The sequence below is a fragment of the Herpailurus yagouaroundi genome, unplaced genomic scaffold, assembly GCF_014898765.1.
Source record: "Herpailurus yagouaroundi ecotype Mexico unplaced genomic scaffold, PumYag 100, whole genome shotgun sequence".
NCBI classification, from domain to species: domain Eukaryota; kingdom Metazoa; phylum Chordata; class Mammalia; order Carnivora; family Felidae; genus Herpailurus; species Herpailurus yagouaroundi.
Genome location: NW_024412391.1, coordinates 23733616 through 23756128, shown reverse-complemented (window position 1 = coordinate 23756128; position 22513 = coordinate 23733616). Strand labels below are relative to the sequence as shown.

General features: G+C 37.5%; 1 protein-coding gene across 2 annotated transcripts in view; it reads right to left on the bottom strand.

Annotated features, from left to right (window-relative positions):
• Positions 1 to 582: 582 nt before the first annotated feature.
• The window catches only part of FAM3C (FAM3 metabolism regulating signaling molecule C), a 65223-nt gene continuing 43292 nt past the window's right edge, over positions 583 to 22513 (bottom strand). For both annotated transcript variants that reach the window (XM_040472134.1, XM_040472133.1), the window contains exons 6-10: positions 18901 to 18959; positions 17184 to 17234; positions 15119 to 15203; positions 3326 to 3452; positions 583 to 2732 (exon numbers count right to left, since the gene is read on the bottom strand). In XM_040472134.1, the coding sequence (XP_040328068.1) occupies positions 2643 to 2732; positions 3326 to 3452; positions 15119 to 15203; positions 17184 to 17234; positions 18901 to 18959 (412 nt within the window). In that variant the 3' untranslated portion in view covers positions 583 to 2642. The remainder of the gene's footprint in view (positions 2733 to 3325; positions 3453 to 15118; positions 15204 to 17183; positions 17235 to 18900; positions 18960 to 22513) is intronic.

Genomic DNA, 22513 nt, shown 5'->3' with positions numbered 1-22513 from the left:
GGACTCTCTCTCTGCCTCAAAATAAATAAATATTAAAAAAAAATTTTTAAATAAACATTTCTTTTTAAAAAAAAAGGCCTGCTGTCCGAGGCCTCGCTGAGGAGGGTAAAGCAGGAAATCTTTTCCCTGATCAACATGAGCAATTCATTTTAAAATTCATTTTAAAAAGTATTCTACATGCATTTCTACTCTTCATACTCTAACTGAGCACAGCACATTTCTCATTCCTTCAGTTAAAAATGGGGTATGTCAACTAAACTATCATCTTTTGGGGAGGGGTTCAAATTAGAATTGTAAAAACTGTTAAAGTATGAAGTGCAATACAGGCTAAATGCTTTGGGTTTCATCTGGCATAATAAAATATTAGCTGATTCATTTTGAAACAAATACAAAACATAGAACACTGACGAACTTTAATCAATTTAAAGTCAGGAATATAAAGACTCTGGCTCAATTTTTCTTTAATTTCCCAAATATCACTTATTTCCTACAGTCTTAGCTTAACTTTAATAGGCATACTATAACACACTTGTTCTGGAAAACAAAAATTTGTAATTTCAAATAAAAAGTATGCATCCCAAAGTCCTTATACACCATTTAATACACCAAAATGTCAATGCCAAATTTCTGATTTTAATAAAGAAAATTCTCAACATCAAATGAACATTGTTACATTTACAATGCAGACTTTTACAAGAGATCTGAAAATGAAACGTGGGAAAATTATTGCTTCTAAAGTTGGCACCATCTATACATGAACTGAAACAAAAGCAAACTGCACCGAAACTGCCACAGAACCAATCTTTATCCCTCCTTATGACATTCTGTACAGCTTCACAAAGCTACCGTCTTATACTTTTCACCTTGAAAGGGATGTCTTGCCATCTGGGTACTTAAATTCTATACGTATATCCTGAGGATATCAGTGTGTTTAAGCATAGGAATGTCTTAAACGTTCCATGTTGAGCAGTACAATGAATGCTTGACAAACACTAATGTGAAGTTTTGTAGGTATGTTATTTGGCCAGATAATACAACAAAACCCAACAATGCAAAAAATGCAACATCAATTCACCATCCCTGGAACTGGAAAAGAGCTATTCTTTTAATTGACATAATCTAGGGAAGTATTTTAAATGTCAAAATATACATGCTGAATGTGATTTTGCATATGAGCACCAGAAATCTGAAAAGTTTACAAAAATTCTATAAACGTATAAGGTGCATTTATTCTTGAATTACATTCAGTTTGAGAAGAACCAGTACCCCAAAGCTCGTTAATATTTAAGAAATAGCTAATAGTCTCCAACTTGGCTTACAGCAAAATAAAAATACTGCCTTTAGTTTTTTTATACAAGTCATCTAAAATTATATTCAAAATTTAAGTGTTGCCTTTTATTGTGAATAGCAGTTTGATCATTAATTTATGTTCCAGTTTAAGATATTTCATGCACAATAGGTATTTAACGCCCTTAATGTGTGTGTGTGTGTGTGTACACACACACACACACACATTGAATCATTTAGTTAATATCTCAAGTTAACAAAATTTTATGTAGAATTGGGTATGAAGTCATCTGAGGTCCAATCAAATTATTTTTTAAATGGTATCACTCCACTCAGTAATTACGACTTTTCTAAGTCCTTATATCTTCAGGCAAAACTGCTATTATGAAGTTAGATGAAGTAAATACAGAATTATTTCTTGGTTGACCATCAAAATAACTATGATATTAAAGTATGCCTTTTTCTAAACCACATGGTCAATGCTGACAACAGTTCAAGAGGGAAATCTATGCCAGTGTTGCTCTAAATATACTGCCATGGCTGTCCTGCACTACCTGGTTGGGACAGGGAAGGGACGCGGCCAGCTTCCCTAGTTCCATGGGGCTGCCACCCCCAGCCTCACTCTAAGCAGCTTCTGCGAAGTCATTATTCACACCGCTAACACGAAATCCAGCAAACTACAGTCCTGAATACCATCTACATTTACATATTTACTTTTTACTGTGTACATTAAAAAAAAGAATTCTGTTGTGCTTTTCACATATCTGATACAGGTTTTCATTTATTTCTAGGTTTTTTGGGAAGAAGAGAAAGACTAAGGAAAAAGAGCAGAGAGTCAGACTGTAAAGTAACATTACACACACAACTAGCCAAATATCTTTTTAATTTAAAAGATACTATCATTAAAAAGCAATATATATACATACATATATACATACATATATACGTGTATGTATATATGTGCATAAAAGAAAACAAAGTCTCCTCCCTAAAATCCAAATTATTCCATGATAGGTTTTCACAGCAACCAGTATACATATCAATATATTTTTCACAATCGGTTCAGTTATCCATCAGGTATGCTTTTAGAATTAAAGGATGTCATTACTGTAGCAGTCTAACCACTGTACTATTATTATGGAAATGTGCTTAGAAATGGTCAGTGATTTGCTCATTATGATGACTATTTACACAGGCATCTATTTACGTTAGCAATAAATAATCCTGATATCAAAAGGGATAATGCTCATGCACACACCGAGATGGCTGCATGCTCTTAAAGTATTTACACATAGCTCCTCTGTCACAGCTCTGCCATTAATAATGAAAGTGTGTCTCCTTCAACTTCCTCTACATCAGTCTTGCTTCTGGGGGATGCATCCTTCCATCTCGACAACTTCGGGCCATCCTTCGTACTTGTTTGTGTCCTTATTGTTCTTGATGTGCTGTTGGAATACAATAGTAGGATACAGGGTTAAAGACCGTTATGAACTGCTGCTCTACAGGAACATACTTCAGTGCACTCATTTCAGTAACACTCACGTCAGTGATGCGTGCACACCAATTACTGTTCCAGACAGTTAATGAGCCACCCTTGGGGCCTAGCAGGCCTTCAAATAGCCAAAAGAACAAAACATGGCACAAGTTTTCTAAAGGATCATCCGTTAGTCAAAAAGTGAAGTTTACATTCTTCTAAGTTCTAAGGTATTTCTAAACTTAACTGATTATAATATCAAAAGCTCGATTAAAATCCTTAGTAATCGATGCTTCCCAATGGTCCTGAAAAAAGCACTGACATGCCAATGCACTGTCATATAGGAAAAAATTTTCCATGCAGAATAGGACTATTTTTAAATTTTGGTTTTAAAACAGTGCCATGGTTATTTCAAATAACTGATTACCAAGAGCTTATGAAAAATAATATAAACATATTTAATGGCTGCTTTGTCTAAGTTTCAAATAATTGGGATAGGAATATGCAGTGTATAGTTTCACAGTTTACTTTTGTCCATTAATTTTGAAAGTCTAAGACACTAACCTGTTCAAAGGGGCTTTTTGTCTTGATGCCTTTCCCACCACAGAAGACCCAGTTGTCTCTAAAACCAAGATTAGTAATAGAGGTACTCCCCAATTCAGCAATGAGCCGCCGCGCCTCATCATTGAGTCTTAAAGAGGAGGAAAAAGAATAATACAATTAACACAGAGCACTAATATTATCTAAGTATACTGATTCACAAGGATATTAACATATAACATGAGATGAAATGAGAAAGTATCAGCTTAAATGAGAATATAAAAAAAGAATAAAGAATTTTTTTCAGGGGCACCTCGGTGGCCCAGTCGATTAAGCATCCAACTCTTGGTTTTGGCTCAGGTCATGATCTCACAGTTTCGTGAGTTTGATCCCTATGTCGGGCTCTGTGCTGGCAGCACGGAGACTGCTTGGGGTTCTCTCTCCCTCTCTCTCTCTCTCTCTCTCTCTCTCCCTCTCTCTCTCTGCCCCTTCCCCGCTTGTGCTGTCTCTGCCTCTCTCAAATAAAGAAATAAACTTAAAAAATTTCTTTTCAGAGCAACATTCCTACTATTTGAATTCATTTGAATTCTTTAGTGACAAAAGACATGAAATCTAGCAATTTTAAGTTTATTCTATTAAGAAATACCTTTTAGATTGTCTTCATCTTTACAATAATTCACTTTCATCTACATCCACCAAATAAATAAGGGATACCGCAGTGAGCACATGCCTACCTAGGTTAATACAAGGTCTTAAGCAAACAGTATCTTTGCAAAATTAAAAATCACTTTGAATTTCCACTAATCCCTCTGTCAATTACATTTGAAAAAAGGTAAATGCGGACAGGTATCGAGGTGTTTCAAATACTATGTTTTATTTCAACGAAAATGAATCTTGAGAGTAAGTATATAAATTGTACTTCAGTAAGAACTGCTGAGTGGTTACTTAGTAAAAATGAGCATCAACCACACAGCAGTGAAGTGCAGCCAACGACGACGAAGGGCAGTGGCAAAAGTTAACTGATAGGGAAACAGCTAACTGAAAGATAGTGTTAAGAAATGTTGTGCGGGTTATCATCCTAATGCTGAGTATTCTCGGTCTCCTCTCTGTGTCACAAAAAGGAAGAAATTCAGTAGATACACGCTAGCTAGCTGTAGAGTTTAAAAGAGAGAGAGAGAGAGAGAGAGAGAGAGAGAGAGAGAGAGCGCGCACGCGCGAGAGAGAGAGAGAACAAAAGATCGCTCAGGGCAAGGGCCACCTGTGCAGGTATTCGGCAGTAGGTCCTATATATCTTCCAAGAGATGGTACTTACAGGTCACTTACAGACGTCTGTTCTGCTAAAGTCTGAGGCAAGGTAAGGTTTCTATTTGCAAATAGCATAAGGGGCAGTGAGGAAGGTACTTATTTACCTGACAGTATTCTTTGAAACATCTCATGCCATTATCAGTCAACTCTTTTAAGGTACTAATGAAAGAAACACTAGGTACCAGAGTTCTCATGTAACTGTCGTGACGATGAATAAAATAATTTGTTTAAAAAAAACTGAGTAAAACAAGAAAGAAGTGCATATATATATTATACTTCCAGTTTATGCAAACCACATCCATGGGCAGTGGAGCTGGGCTGTTTTTTCTTTTAATTTTTAATTCCAGTGTAGTTAACATACAGTGTTAGATTCGTTTCAGGCGTACAATATAGTGATTCAACACTTCCATAAATTATCCAGTGCTCATCAGGACAAGTACTCTCCTTACTCCCCATCATCTATTTCACCCATGCCCCCGCCCACCTCCCCTCAGGCAACCATCAGTTTGTTCTCTGTAGCTAAGAGTCTGTTTCTTGGTTTGTCTCTCTTTTTCCTTTGCTTGTTTCTTAAAGTCCACATGAGTGAAATCATACAGTATTTGTGACTTATTTCTCCTGGCATTATACTCTGTAGCTCTGTTCATGTTGCTACAAATTACAAGATTTTATTATTTTTTTGTGGCTGAGTAGTATTCCATTGTCCATGTGTGTGCGTGTGTATACATACATATATACCACATCTTCTTTATCCATTCATCTATTGATGGCCACTGGGCTGCTTCCATATCTTGGTTATTGTAAATAATGCCACAATAGACATAGGGGTGTTTTTGTATTTGGGGGGAAACACCCACTAGTGGAGCTGTTTAACTACAGCCTGGGTACTGCTGTTCTCCTAGAGGAAGTTCATTAGAATCACTGAAAAAATCAGCTATAACCCTGGAATATTTAGACTCAAAAATCTATATAAAGTGAGGCACTTACAACCTGGTAAAATAAAAATAAATGAAATGCCTTTGCAAAAGAAACCCTGAAGTCCTGGCCTCTCTGAAGATTTTGAGACTTTCAGAGAATCAGGTGTACATGCTTCTGGCTTTCTTCCCAAAGTCTGCAGCCGTGTTTTCCTGCGCCCATCCTTACGTGAATTAGCCATCACTTTTCATTTGTTTGCTCGCTTAATGAGCAACCTGTATTAGAGGGACACTCCCTGAGTGCATTGCCTGAACCCTGTTTTCTTGTTTCCAAATGGTGTTAGGATGTCGTGGATTTGGAGGACTGTCAAATTCCACTTTTTAGTTTATCCAAACATTCTGTTTTCTGGCTACCTTCCTAGAACATTTTACTTGCATTACCAGCACTAGCAGGTGAATCTTGCTGCAATAAGAATAAGTAGTATTAAAATGCAGAGGTTGGGCAGTAGGTTCACTAGGCAGCCTAGTGATGACCGCCTATAGAGGTTTTGGTGGTTTTATTTGTTTATTAATTTATTTTTTGGGGGGGGAGGGAGAGAACGAGTGCATAGTGGGAGAGGGGCAGAGAGAGAGAGAGAGAGAGAGAGAGAGAGAGAATCTGAAACTGAATCAAGGCTCTGAGCTGTCAGCACAGAGCCCTATGCAGGCTTGAACTCACAAACTGGGAGATCATGACCTGAGCTGAAGTCAGATGCTTAACAAACTGCGCCACCCAGGTGCCCCAGCAATACATTAAAAAAATTTTTTTTTTAATGTTTATTTACTTTTGAGAGTGAGAGAGAGAGAGAGAGAGAGAGAGAGAGAGACAGGATGCAAGTGGGGAGGGCAGAAAGAGAGGAGATACAGAATCCGAAACAGGCTCCAGACTCTGAGCTGTCATCATAGAGCGTGACGCGGGGCTTGAACTCACAAACTGGGAGATCTTGATCCGTGCTGAGTTGGAAGCTTAACTGACTTGAGTCACCCAGGGGCCCTGAGGCTCTGGGGTTTGATTCACATTTACATCTCAGAGTAATTACCAATTGGCACCTCATGGGCTTTGGGGTTGCTCCTAAATAGCTGAAAGTGAAGTTCACAGATGCCAAGAGACTGTTTTATACGTAAAGTAAAAACTGCTTGCAAAGTCGGTGGTTTCTCCGACTGCAGGCCTGGCTCCCTGTAAAAAGTATGAATAAAATCTTCTTCATCTATGAATTTTATATCAATTAAGAAATATATTGAAGGGCAATCATTTTTACTTCCTTACTTCTGAATTTCAGAACCAGTCATCTTGATGTACTTGAGTAAACTAGGCCAATTTAGCCAGAGATCCAGAAGCAACTTGAAAATGGCTTTGTTTTGACTCCTTCCCTTCATCTCTTTACTTCCTTTCCCATGAGAACACCCTGCGGTCCTGTGCAGAAGAGGGCAACCAAGCCGGCCTACGAGGGCTATCTTTAGAAAGGCCTCACAGCGGGTTGGTCCCCGGCTGGCAGCTGGACACTTGGATTTGGGGAGGGCTCCCCCCATTCCCAGAACTGCTCGGGATGGGTCACTGTGCCTGTACTGCAGAAGCAAGGCTGTCTATGCTGAACACCTACTTTACATCTGGGAGTCTGGAATCTGGGGATGTGTCAGGCAGAGGGTGCCTATGTGGCCAGTAGCCAGTAAAATCCCTGGACACTGAGTCCCCAGTAAGCTTTCCTACAAGACAGCATTTCACAGTGTTGTCACTGTTTGGTGCTGGAGGAATGAAGCCTGTCTTATGTGGCTCCACTGGGAGAGGACTCTTGGAACCTGAGCCTGGTTCCCACCAGACTTTGCTCAGTGCGTATTTCCCCTTTTTGCTGATTGTGCTTTTGCTGCAACAAATAGCAGCCATGAGGTGAGCAGGACCACATGCTAGTCCTAGCAAACCCTCAAACCTGGGGCGGTCCAGGCGCCCCCACCCCTTACCCCTATGAGTATCCACTATAGTTTTAGAACAAGGTAAGTTTCTCAGTAATTTCTAAAATTGTCTGCTTTGCCTACATAGAACTTGGAGGATTTCATTATTCCTTTCTGACATCTTTTATTTTAGTAAAAGATGATTTCATGTTTCAAAAAGAAGTTTAAAATCATGCAACGTAACCAATATTCTCAGCACTTGATTCAATACACATTAGGTATCAAAATATCCCATTTCTTTATTTTATTTTTCAATGCTGTTTTATTTTTCAGAGAGACAGAGAGACAGAGCAGGAGCAGGGGAGAGGAGAGAGAGAGGGAGACACAGAATCCAAGCAGGCTCTAGGCTCTGAGCTGTCACCACAGAGCCTGATGTGGGGCTTGAACCCACGAACTGGGAGATCATGACCTGAGCTGAAGTCAGATGCTTAACTGACTGAGCCACCCAGGAGCCCCTCCCATTTCTTTAAAAGCCAGTGTAACTAATATATACATAGCATAAATTTAAAAATATAAGCTTTTATTCTATATAGGACCCCCATGAGTGTGTTACATATACATTAATCTCCACCAATGGTCTTAACTAGCAGAGATGTGAAAAATTTCAATGGACTACATTTTCTTTAAAATTAATTAAAAATTATCCTGTGACAAACAAGAAAGCAGAGACAGGGATCAAGTTTTCCCAGAAGAGATTCTACAGCTACACAGGGGCAATCTGGAGTACAATAGAGGAAGTGGGTACTGGAGAGGGGGCGACTCAGAGATCTGCCTCCATCTTTCCTGGGGAAAAAGGAGCTGCTGAGAGCCCCACGGTCACACCATCACAACAGGCCGATGCACCCTGTCTTGAAAAGCACAGAAAGCAACATGGAGAATTAATGTCCTGGGCTCAATGTGGACCAACAGGGAAGAACCACTTGGGAAGTAAAAGTGTAGGTGTCAAGAACTGTGGAAGAAAATCACCATACTATCTCCGGAAGCTGAAGAATAAGCAACGCCAGGTACAGGTGACCCCGGAGCCTGGACTTTGAAGAGAGCACATCATACAAAGTTCAGATTAAAAGCTCTTATGAGAGAAGAGGACTCTTCAAAAACAAACCAAAAGTCCCAATAATTTTCACTGTATGATTGCTAGCAATCCCAGAAAAGAGAAGGATAGGTTCCAAATTAGTGCTGCTATAGGAGTGTTCTCTGATGGGCTCAAACTCAGAAAAGCATCCAAAAATGTAGGGCAAATCATATTACTGATGGCAAAACTTTGAATACTACTACCAGGAAGACCTGTAGTGCTCAGAATAAGATGAGACTCCTAAAACTATAAAAGACCACAGAAAGAACTTCTGCTACTAAGCATAAACAACGAACTGACCCACTGTTTCACAGGAACAGTATAATATCGAGATCAAAGCATGCCTGTCCTTTCCAGGGAGGCAAACACTCTGATCAACATAAAAAGGGAAGAGTGGTTCAGGAATGTCTATATAAGTGCTTTAAAGTAAAGGGAAGCCTCCAGGCCTACACACATCACACAGTTAAATTCTGAGGAACTTATTAATATCATCTTCAAGGCAATGTCCATTATTTTAGAAGCATTATGGAAAATGAAGGTGCTAAATCGTTAAAAGTTACTCCAGTCTTCAAAAAAGGCAAGGAAATTTTTAGAAACAATGGTTCAATAGAACTACTTCCAATTCTTAGCAAATTCTAGAATGGATTACAGCAAGGAGATCCTGTGAACATTAAAAAAAAAAAAAAAAAAAGGAGGAAGAGGAAAGATGGGGTAGTGAGGAGGAGGGAGAAATAAATCAAGCCAAGTTAATGTCATCTCAGGCATTTCACCATGTAAAGAGGTTTTCGGGTGGTAGATTAGGCTACTGTAATTAGCATAGTTCATGAGTTTCAAGTGAGCATCTGAGACTCTTAGAAAATATGGCCTTTTGTAGCAACGTGGATGGAACTGGAGAGTGTGATGCTAAGTGAAATAAGCCATACAGAGAAAGACAGATACCATATGGTTTCACTCTTATGTGGATCCTGAGAAACTCAACAGGAACCCATGGGGGAGGGGAAGGAAAAAAAAAAAAAAAAGAGGTTAGAGTGGGAGAGAGCCAAAGCATAAGAGACTGTTGAGAACTGAGAGCAAACCGAGGGTTGATGGGGGGTGGGAGGGAGGAGAGGGTGGGTGATGGGTATTGAGGAGGGCACCTTTTGGGATGAGCACTGGGTGTTGTATGGAAACCAATTTGACAATAAATTTCATATATAAATAAAATAAATAAATAAATAAATAAATAAATAAATAAATAAATAAAAAGAAAATAGCCTCTATGAATAAAATAATGAAGCAGCAGCTGGATGATATGCCTATTAGGGTGCACTGGCAGCTGTTTAAAAAACAGTTTCTGTAGATGATCAGTAGATGAATCCCTCGGAGGAGGCCCCTAGTAGGGTGGCACACTGCCCTTGGCGAACAGTTTCATCAATGACTTCGATTTAGACACAAGAACAACTCTGGAGAGACTACAAAGCCTGGATCATGGAAATCTCATAGGACAAATGTCAGAATCATGACCTAATGGGCTAAAATCAGCAAAATTGAATGTAATAAGGATAACAAGGGTAAATGAAGCCCTTCATTTAGATTAAACAAAAGCAAATACTGAATGGGGAGAGAGACCTGACTTGGCAGTGGTTTAAAAAAAAAAAAAAAAGGTCTGAGATCAAATGAAATGATCTAAGAGTTTAACTTAACCAAAAATTCATGAGTCAAAAATGTGATATGACCATTTAAAGGAAACTAATACAATACTAGTCTGCATGAATATTCAAAGAAATGTAATCTCCAGAATGGTAAAAGCTAGCCTCTCCCCTGCACTGGCCAGACCACATCTGGAGCCCTGTGTTTGATCTGGGGCACTCATTTTAAGAGAGCTGATAATCAACCAGAGAGCTGATGCCCAAAAAAATGCAGCCCAGAGGGTAAACCAACCCAGAAACTTAACATGATGAAAGGTGACAAGGGTCCTGTGTATGGTGCAGGAAAACGGAAAAATGAAAGAGAAATGCTAATTAGTTTCAAACATGAAGTATCAAATGATTTGGGGAACATATTTATTGCTCCATTTACCCAAGCTAAGACTACCAGGTGGTATTTAGAAGGAGACCAACCCTGAGAACGTAATGTTTACTTAATAGTTTTTTGCTCTGTTCTGTTTCAGATAGAGCAATGATGAGATACTGGTGCCCTTCAGAGGTAAGCAGTTCAGCGGAGAGATTTGTAAACGAGTTCCATGGGAATTCCCTTCCCCCCCCCAACCGTGGCTTGGATGCTTTGTCAAATGACTTAAGATCACTTACTTCAGGTCACCCACATTTAAACCTTTCACTTAGCCAGGAAGCTAACACGTCATAGAGTGTTGTCTCCAAAAGGAGGGCTATGATAGCAAAATTTAGCTTGCTCAAACTATTAAAGTTCTTCATTATATAAACAATTTATTTTAGAAGGGTAGGTCGGGGGAGGAAGTAGGCATCATTAGAGATCTGCACTCTCCAAAATGTACCTTTTCTTAAATATAGTGGGGTTTTTTTGATTGTTTTTTGTTTTGTTTTGTTTTTAAAATGGGCTTCCTTGTTACAATCAAGAAACACTGGGATAAACAAAGGTAAAGAGGTTTCCTTAGGGGCAAACTTCAGGGCCTTGCATTGCAAATCCCTGAAAGAGGCAAAATGCAAGGTGCCATCCCCCAAACTTATTTGACCATTACAGTTTTAAAGGGCTGGGATCCCACTAGAACACACTCTGGGAAGTGCTGTGATGGAGACCAATCGCAAACACTCTCACAAGTTCACTGTACAGCCAAGGAGCTCACTGCTGATAGCAGTAACTGGGATCAGGCAGGGACAACTATGGAGAACCCATACCAACTCCCAGTCTTAGAGACAGTAGGCACATCCATTTCAAATTCTAAACTCTTTTGGGTATTGGGTATAAGCAGGAAAACAAACCATTCCTATGAAGTAAAATCCAGAAGCCTTATGGAAAGAAAAGTCCTTAACACATCAGCTGAAGCACAGACAGCTTCTAATCCCATAGAAGACTGGGTATACCACAGCTGATGAATCACACTTCAAATGTTCCACAGATACCTGCCAAGGTGTATGCTTCAATTCCGTTACATTTAATAGATGCAGATGGCCATTTATAAAGACTGCGTGTCCATTTTTGTATAAAGGACACAATACTTACAATTTATTTCACTGGTGTTTGGAAAAAGGAAATATTCAAAATACAAATTCCTGTACCCAAACTGAAAATGCAGACAATTGAAATCATTTAAATATACAGAGGTTGAACCATACATTGGCTAAGTATAAAGACATCACAATTTATTTATTTTTTTAAATTTATTTTTGAGAGAGCGCACAGGGGAGGGGGACAGAGGATCTGAAGGGGGGCGGGGGGGGGTGGACAGAGGATCTGAAGCAGGCTCTATGCTGACAGCAGAGAGCCAGATGTCAGGCTCAAACTCACGAGCCGTGAGATCATGAGCCAAAGTTGGAGGCTTAACCAGCTGAGCCTCCAGGTACTCCAAGACATCAAAATGTAGATTTCTACTTTTGCCTTACAGGCTGAATGTCTTCTGATTCTGCTCTTGTTATATATGATGGGCACCAATAAACGTCAGTTAAAGAAGAAATATCATCCTGTCTTAGTTCTTAGGTATCGCCACAATTTATCAGAAGAAGGGAAACAGGTCTGAAGCTGACAGCTTTAATTATGAAATAACATGATGAAAAAGAGAGGTCGTGTGTATATACTCAGGAAAGCAAGGTTTTTAAAAAATTTTAAACCTCAAATTATACATGTAAACTATCTTAATCTATCAGCAAAAGCAAATAGCAAGTTACTTGTTTTTTCATAAAGAATGCCTAATTACTTTCCATTTAGTTCTATCTACCTAAATGGCAATGGATGCATAGATCAGTTTTATTTAACCTTCCATCTATGGATTTAACACATCCTTAGCTGAACCAGATAAAATGTAGTCAAAGAAAATACTTCCACTTTAAAACATTCACAAAGTAGCACTGTTTTCTTAGTGCAAATCTGCAATAATGTAATTATACATTAAATGCAGGTACAAAAAAAATCAATAAACAGACATGCCATATTCCTTTGTGAACTTAATTTTATAGGCTTTTCAATTAAAATCTGTAAGGAGTGCTTTTTATTCCTGATAAAAGTACCATACTTTTCATCTGGATAAAATATCATAGAAGGGATTTGAGAAACACTATTATTAAAGACTTCTTGGGGTGCCTGGGTGGCCCAGTCGGTTAAGCGTCCGACTTCAGCCAGGTCACGATCTCGCGGTCCGTGAGTTCGAGCCCCGCATCGGGCTCTGGGCTGATGGCTCAGAGCCTGGAGCCTGTTTCCGATTCTGTGTCTCCCTCTCTCTCTGCCCCTCCCCTGTTCATGCTCTGTCTCTCTCTGTCCCAAAAATAAATAAACGTTGAAAAAAAAAATTAAAAAAAAAAACTTCTTAACCACCCCAGAAAGGTATTAAGTACAGTTATTTTTATAAAATAGTTATTAAAAAACTGAAACAGTGCCTTACTGGGGAAGGAAGAAATAGATAAACAGAACAAAAATTATAAAAAACGAAGTCAAATCTACATGAAAATAGGCATTCTAAGACACTGAGAAATAACAGATTTATTTTTTAAATTACATGAAAACAGGGGAGCCTGGACGGCTCAGTCAGTTAAGTGTCTCTTTTTTTTTTTTTAATTTTTTTTTTTAACGTTTATTTATTTTTGAGACAGAGAGAGACAGAGCATGAACAGGGGAGGGGCAGAGAGAGAGGGAGACACAGAATCTGAAACAGGCTCCAGGCTCTGAGCCGTCAGCCCAGAGCCCGACACAGGGCTCGAACTCACGGACCGTGAGATCATGACCTGAGCCAAAGTCGGACACTCAACCGACCGAGCCACCCAGGGGCCCCATGCGTCTGACTCTTGATCTCTGCTCAGGTCATGGGACTGAGCCCCATGTCAGGCTCTGAGCTGACAGCACAGAGCCTGCTTGGGATTCTCTCTCATTCTCTCTCTCTCATCCTCCCTTGCTCACGCACGTGCGTGTGCTCGCTCCCAAAATAAACATTTTTAGTAAATGTTCAATAAATAAAATACATGAAAACAGTGAAGTTGCTGGAAGAAGAAAACGTACTAAATATTTAATTTGGATATAGGAAAATACTTCAAGTATAAAAGTAGAAGAAACTAAAATGAAAAATCCATACACTTGACTAAATAGGAATTAGTCTAAACCTTGAAAGTCAAAAAGCACCATAAATTGACAAAAAAAACCCACAAAGTAATATATTTTAACATGAGAAATGGTTAATATCCTTAACGTATAAAAGTCCTTACAAATCAATATGAGTCAACCTAAATGGTCAAAAGACAGTTTACAAGAGAAAGAGCCAAAAACACTTGTGAAAAAAAATGCAGTCTCAACAATAACCAAAGAAAGGCACATTAACAAAATCCCTTTCCAAAACTTTTAGAATTGGTAACTTTTAAAAAATTAATAGTCAGTGTCCTGAAACTTATGAGAGCCATGTAAAATTGGTACAAACTTAAAAAAAATCATTTTTAAAAAACATAAACATCCTTTGATTCAATACCTTACCTCAAAAAAATCTGTCTTAAAGAAAGAGATGATTGTTCAAAAATGTTTAAGATAGTACATTTTTCTAAGTATGAACACTTGAAATAGCCTGAGGATCCAGCAGCAGGTATTTGATTAAATAATTTTTAAATCATGACACATGTTTAAGGGCTATACTAGGCAGACATGAACAATTTTGTTATGAAAGCTATTTAATGCTATGGGAAAATATTCACCACATAAAGAAATTAAAAGGTATGCTGTAAATGCTAGCATTCCAAATGATTAAGATGAAGAAAATACATGTATTAAGGAAACTGGAGATGGAAACTAACTTATCAATGGTTATCACTGAGTAGACAAACTATAACTTGTTTTCTTTGTGCTTTTCTGTATTTTCAAAGTTTTACAACATGTACAATTTTAAGAAAAAAGTTTTATATAAAAGTTTACCATGCATTAAACATTATGAAAAACATATAACACTTATTCCTTCACAGTTAATGCCACTTCTAGGAACTTACCCTAAGGACATGATTACTTAAAAGGATGTTTATCAAAATGTTATTTATGATACAAAAATTTTGGCAATAATAGGAAACTTTCAAATAAAGGTGGGGCCGTGTGATCAACTCTTGGTGGGCCATGGGAAATGCTACTGAAGAATATTAATATTAGAGAAAACTATTTAAGGTTGCTAAAATTAGAATATAAAAGGGTATAACAAACTTTAGGTACTATGTGGTTCTAACTTTATGACCATATATGCATGATAAATACAGAGAAAGACAGAAGGAAGCAAATAAAAAAATGTTAATAGTGTTTATCTGGAATTTGAGTACTTTGCTCTGCTTTATGTATTTTCTTTTCATTGAAAATGTATTGCTTTTATAACTAATTATAGCTCCAAAAATTGTATAAAATTTTAAGTTTACATACTTGGTTGCTCCATCATCATATGTTCCCATTAAGACTATTGTTCCATCTTGTATGGACTTCAGAAACTCAATAAAGGGGGCCACATCTGGAGAAAAAGAAAGGATTGATGGTTTGGGGGGATTTTTTAGTGACTAAGTAGCCATCACGATAATCTCCTAAAAGTTAATAAACTAAAACATGAAGTATTTGTAAATCAATAATTTCAAAAGTAGAGTAACCAAAAGGGAAATAAATCTTATGAATAGGTTAAAAATGAAGTTTGTCCCTTAATAGGATCCCACCATCAACTTAGAATTTCCCAATCCTGATTCATCCTATGTGTCTTTTGTACTGACATTCCACCAGGGGCTAAATGAAAAAAAAAAAAACACATGGCAAAGTCATATTAAAGCATGACTTATAATTTAAAGAAAGAAACTTGGGGTGGGGGCAGAAGAAAGCCTCAGGGATTCCCTGGGTATATGTAAAATGGTTTGGGTACTTATCTAAAAGGACACAGAGCTTTTATCTAATTCATAAAAGGCTCTGCAATTTCTTTAAAAATTAAATACACACGCGCGCGCGAGCGCGCGCACACACACACACACACACACACACACACACACACACACACTGATTATGATCCTCTGGGCATATCTTGGGAGAGGAATGAAGGCTATATCTAATTATGGCAAATATCACAGTCATTACCTGCTTCGTCTAGTGCACCAAGATTCACAAAAACTTAAAAATAAACCACTTCAGTGACTACAAAGTGGTCAGAGGTAGATCAGGTACTACCAATCGTTTTATATCTTGAATGCTCCAATATCAGGTCTCTGTGCAGTCCCCAAATCTAACACTATTTCAGAACTGGAACACTTCAAATTTACTCAGTTTCTTCCCATAGCAGATTCCAAAGACGTCCTCTAACTGCATTCTTTTTTGTAATAATAGCATTTTCAATTCTGAGAAAATGTACAGAGCAGCTAACAAACCATTTCCTTTTAAATGCAAAGATGGAAGTAAACTGCACCTATTTCTTCACTTGAAGAGTCTTTTCAGCATTCGGCAGTAATCTACCATCTACAGTTGATGAAACAGCAGAGCTTCTAGTCACGTGGCTGATTTCAACCAAGGTTTTGGAAGGGTGTTTCCCTGTAATAAGTTTTGGTGGGGCCAATTATGCCATGAGAGTATAAAATTGATGGTAGCATTTTAACTTTCTACCATTTTGACAGCCATGAAAAGTCCTAAATAAAACATTGCATCTCATTACAAGCTGAAGAAATACTAGAAAAGCTGAATGGTTTGAAAACCTAACATAAACTTCAAGACTAACAGCTACTGGCTTCTAGGGAATCTATAAAGGGAATGGAAATGAGGAGGTGCTGGGGACAGCCTCATGCTGATATATGTCCCAAACCAACACCTCAGAAAAGAATCCAAAGATAAATCAGTGTTGGCCTTCCATCAGATCTGAGGAAGAAATGTCTTTGGGGCACACTCTTGTTCAAGGGGCTAGGTCCTCGCTTCTGCATGCTGATAAATGACTTACACCTGTTCCTTGAGGAACTTCCACATTAGGAAGATACTGGTGAATCACTCTACGTGCAGTGAACTATAAAGAACACTCTATTCTTTCTCTCAAGTACTTATCTACTTTAATAATAATCCTGGTTATAATTTATTTTAGCGACTAAAAAATATGCAAAAAAATTAAGTAAAAGTGCTTAAATTGCTTCTGCCCTTCTCTAAATTACTTCTTCCTTTTTAAAAAGTTCAGTCAGAAACCTAAAGGATCCAAAGCTTTCAATTAGTTGTGCTGCAAAATACAGAACTCAGATTTTTAAAATCTAAATTTTTGTATTATTGCTCCTAATTACACAATTTCTATAAAAAAGCAAAATATACGCAATATGACTAATGACTTAAATACAGATAGATGTTTAGTGAAAAGAGAAAATGAATGAACACAAAAATACCATTATTTTCTCAGTAATGGGCTATGTTATATTGAGGAGGCTTAAAAAGTCAGTCAGTGCTATAGCAACAGAACAGTTACATGTTACCTATCTATACTTACCTCCTCCCCACATGTCAAAATATTTGGTGTCTAATACTTCTCCTGTTTTTCCTGAAAGAGATGGAAATCGTATCAAATTACGCAATTGAAATATACTCCTACACTGTATGGGACAAATGATTTTATCCAATGATGGGTGTGAATTCATTTACAAGAAAGAGTTATTTTGAAAAAGACTTAAAATCTGAACTGTGTGCATCTGAAATATATTTCTTTTTTTTTTTCTTTTTTTTTTTTAAATTTTTTTTTCAACGTTTTTTATTTATTTTTTGGGACAGAGAGAGACAGAGCATGAATGGGGGAGGGGCAGAGAGAGAGGGAGACACAGAATCAGAAACAGTGCTCCAGGCTCTGAGCCATCAGCCCAGAGCCCGACGCGGGGGTCGAACTCACGGACCGCGAGATCGTGACCTGGCTGAAGTCGGACGCTTAACCGACTGCGCCACCCAGGCGCCCCTGAAATATATTTCTAAAAGAGTAACTTTTGGATAAATTAAAATTCTGCACTTTCTCACTAATCTTTAAGCCAAGGAGCAGCAACCAAAGTTCATGAGAGACCGTATGTAGACCACTCAAATTCAGGTCGATATTTTTCATTCTTAGGTGTTACTACTTTCCCTTATTTAACAATTACCACAAAATATGTAAGCCTTTTACAAAAAGATTAATTGATTAATTTTTTTACAAAAAGATTAATTGATTAAATTAATGCTATTTTTTTTAAATTTTTTTTTAAACGTTTATTTACTATTGAGAAACAGAGAGAGACAGAGCATGACCATGGGAAGAGCAGAGAGAAGGAGAGACACAGAATCCAAAGCAGGCTCGAGGTTCCTAACTGTCAGCATAGAGCCTGATGTGGGGCTTGAACTCACAAACTGTGAGATCAGGACCTGAGCCGAAGTCGGACGCTTAACCGACTGAGCCACCCAGGCGCCCCAATTGATGCTATTTTCTATCATTAAAGTCATCTTTTAAAATTTTTTCACCTATTTCCCTTTTAAAGTGTATTTTTTTTTTTTTGCTATCAATTAGACAAACAGGTACAGAGCTTTTTACCTAAGAAAATGAAGAAAGTAGAAATGCAGAAACTTATCTTTTGTGAAAGAAGTAAAGAATATTTTCCTATACTACGAACTGGGTAAGGTGGCCGTGGTTCCTAATCGCCCCATTACAGCCTTACAGGGTTATTGTACCAGAAGGAAAAGGCAAGCATGCAGTTCCTTACTTCACGGGTTCAGATTTTCAGATTTGATTTTGCAAGAATACTTGAGATGCTCAGGATTCAATGAACTTACTTTCACTAATGAACTTACATGATGAATGTGGATAATACTGAAAAGTTACAATTAATTTTTACTCTTCATTCCTCTCCCCACCCCTCCCATTAGTCCATCACCCTCTGTCATTCACACACCCTCATCATGTCAATCTATCTTCATTTTGTTAGATTCCACATTCCTCAGCATTCATCAATTTCACGTGGGAAGCTCTCCACACACTGCACAGCAAGTGGGAGGCTTCCAAGAAAGCATGCTATAATACTTGGACACCGAGTCTCCCCCTACAGGTGGTTTTTGTGGATGAGGGTGGGAAGAGGGCTTTAGGGTCAAGTGTGGCACTTTCTGACCTGATCCCTTGATATTAAGGTGCATTTTACTTTGGGCCACATGAGTATCCACTGATCACATCTGTAAGCTAAAATAATTATTCTTACCATTTGCCAAGGCAACATTGATCCCTCTTCCAACGTTATTCTTAACGCCACTCATTAAACTGAAGGGGAAAAGTCAAGACAAATTTAGAATTAGATATTGTAAATAAACCTAGATCAGAGAAATAAAGCCATGTCAAAAAAGAGTTGGGGATATTATATACACACACAATTGTTTAATAACTGCAGTGGAGATTAAAAGGTCTCTACTACATCACAGGAGACAGTCTAAATTTAAATAATTTTAAAGCAATGTCCTTAAATAAGAATTCACAAATAGATATATTAAAATGTATCAGGGCCCAAATACTATTTTTTGCTGCTCTTTTGTGTGATGAAATGGCATTTTAGAAAATCTTTAAAACATGTGGACATTACGCACATATTTTGCACTATCCTCCATGGATCAAACAATAATCTCTTTTCTACTTTTTGCAATATCAATGTGACATAAAACAGAAGTGAGATGCTTTTATAATCTGAAAACCAGAATAATGGTGAACATCCTCTTAATCATTATCAATGTAAAATTTCTCTACACTCAGAAGAAGGAATCTTGTACGCATTTAATTGCAGCATCAAACCACACTCACTTGTACTGTTACAGCTGAGGTAATCACCATCCACGAGCAGCTTACAGACCACTGGGATACTGTGACATGGAAGGTAAGAGTGGAACACTGGCTTGTGTCGGTTCGGTTTGCTGAATCAGCATTATTACACTCAAACTGTAGGTGTCTTTAATTCTAAAAATTCAAGGTAATAGTGATACTGCCGGTGGTGTGCTGTTCAATGATTCACAACTGGTTTGTGGTTGGTGGAGAGGGGCAAGTATGCATATGTGAGAATACACACAGACACACACACACACACTCACATGTGGTACATCTATACACACGCACACAGGGGCCTATGTTTATCATGAACTTTTCTGATATAAAAGATTTGTTCCACACAATTTCACAGGAAAAGCTGTAACACTCTACTACGAACCCCACGTGGCCAACTGATTCTCACAGAACATGTTGATTTTCATTGAACTCATATCTGTAGCTAACCTATGGTTGCAAGTGATGGATGAATGCAGTTTGAACACAAACCTTGGATGACATTTCATTTGAAGAGTAAGACAAAGGAAAAACTGAAATGATGAAGGTATATGTTGGAACTTCACTCGCCTGTCAATGATGTGAGTGATGTTTTTGTTGAAACACATATTAAGTTTTAAATTACTAGAAGACAACTTCCTTCATTTTTTTGTGCTATTCACAATGTAAGAGTTACTGACATAATATACTTTTAATCTGCATAGTTAACATTTTCTTCCTCATTCTTAAGTCTAGACCTTGAGTCAGCAAACTTCTTCTATCAGGAGCCAGATAAGTAAATAGCAAGAGCAACCACTAAAAAAGCTCTACAAAGAAATACACTCAAAAAACACTATAAATATATCAAAACGAAATTTTAAAAAATGTTCATGGAACTTGTAGGAAGCCAGTAAAAGAAAACAGAAAAAAAAAAAAAAAAAGAGAGAACAAAATATAATAAAATGGCAGGCTTAAGTCCTAACATGTCAATAATTATAATAAGTGTAAGTAGTTTAAACATACCAAATAAAGACAGAAATTGACACAGTGGATTGAAATAGGACCCAACTACGTGGTATCTACAAGAAATTCTTTTGTTGAGGTACACTAGTATATAGGTATATTGAAGTATATTTTTAATTGACAAAAATTGTATTTATTTAAGTATACGATTTGATATACACTGTGAAATATTTACATCAAGCTAATTAACATATTCATCACCTTCATTACCACTTGTGTGTGTATGGTGAGAACACTTAAGAGCTACCCTCTTAGCAAATTTCAAGCAAACAATAAAGTACTGTAATATAGTCACATCATTGTATATTACATCTCAAGAACTTAATCATCTTGCATAACTGAAACTTGGTACCCGGTGACCAAAATCTCCCCATTTACTCTTCCCCCAAGTCCCTGGTACTCACTACCTCACTCTCTGTTTCTATGAATGTGACTATTTTAGATTCCACATAAGTGAGATCAGGCAGTATTTGTCTTTCTGCATGTGGCTTACTTCACTCAGCATAATGTCCTCCAGCTTCATCCATGTTGTCACAAATGGCAGACTTTTCTTTTATTTGCTCAATAATATTCCATTGCGCATATATATGCACCACATTTTCTTTATCCATTCATCTGTTGACGGACATTTAGACTGTTTCCATCTTACCTACTGTGAATAATGCTGCAGTGAACATGAGAGTGGATATTTCTTCAAGATTCTGTTTTTAATTCCTTTGGACATACACCAAGAAGTGGGATTATTAGATAAGCCAGTTGTTTTTAATTTTTTCAATAACCTCCACCCTGTTTTCCATAATGGCTGAATCAATTTACATGCCCACGTACAGTGTAAAAGGGCTCCCTTTTCTTGACATCTTCATCAACACTTGATGAAGTGTTGACAATATCTGATATCTTCTGTCTTTCTGATGACTGCCGCTCTACCAGGCGTGAGGTGATTAACTCATTGTGGTTTTGATTCACATTTCCCTGATAATTAGTGACACTGAGCATCTCTTCATATACCTGTTGGCTATTTGTATCCTTTTGAGAAGTGTCTATTTAGGCCTTTCACTGATTATTTGATCAGGTTATTTGATTTTTTTGCTAGTGAGTTGTAGGAGTTCCTTATACATTTTAGATATTAAATATCCTAGCAGATAATATGGATTGCACATTTCCCCCCATTCTGTAGGTTGACTTTCTCTTCTCTTGATTGTTTCCTTTGTTGTGCAGAAGCTTTTTAGCTTGATGTAATCCCATTTGTCTATTTTTGCTTTTGCTGCCTAGGTTTTTGGTGTCTTATCCAAAAAAATTCATTGCCCAGACCAATGTCATAAAGCTTTTTCCCTGGATCTTCTTCTAGTAGTTTTATGGTTTGGGGTCAAAAAGCTCACTTAAAATACAATGATACAGGTAGGTGAAAAGTAGAAGAGTAGAAAGAGATAAATCACATAAACATTAATCAGAAGAACACAGCATTACTACTCAATAATAAAGAAATAATCCAATTTAAAAATGGGCAGGGTTTGAATAGACATTTCTCCAAAGATATGCAAATGGCCAACAAATAAATGAAAAGATATTAAAGATCATTAACCATCAGTGAAACGCAAATTGAAACCACAAGGTACCACTCAGCACCCATTAGGACGGCTGTAACCAATAAGTTAGATAATGACAAGTGTTATATGTAAAAACTGGAAACCTGATACACTGCTGTCAAAAGGCAAATTAGTGCAGCCACTTTGGAAAACACTCTAGCAGCTCCTCCAATAGTTAAGCATAGAATTACTATGTGAACCAAAATCCACTCCTAAGCATATATACAAGAAAAATGAAAACATGTCCATACAAAACCTGTATACAAATATTTATAGAAACATTATTCATTATATAAATAAGATGTGGTGTTATATATATAATGGAATATTATTCAGCCATCAAAAAGAAAGATATTTTGATATCTTCAATAATATGGATGGAGCTAGAATGTATTATGCTAAGCAAAATAAGTCAATCAG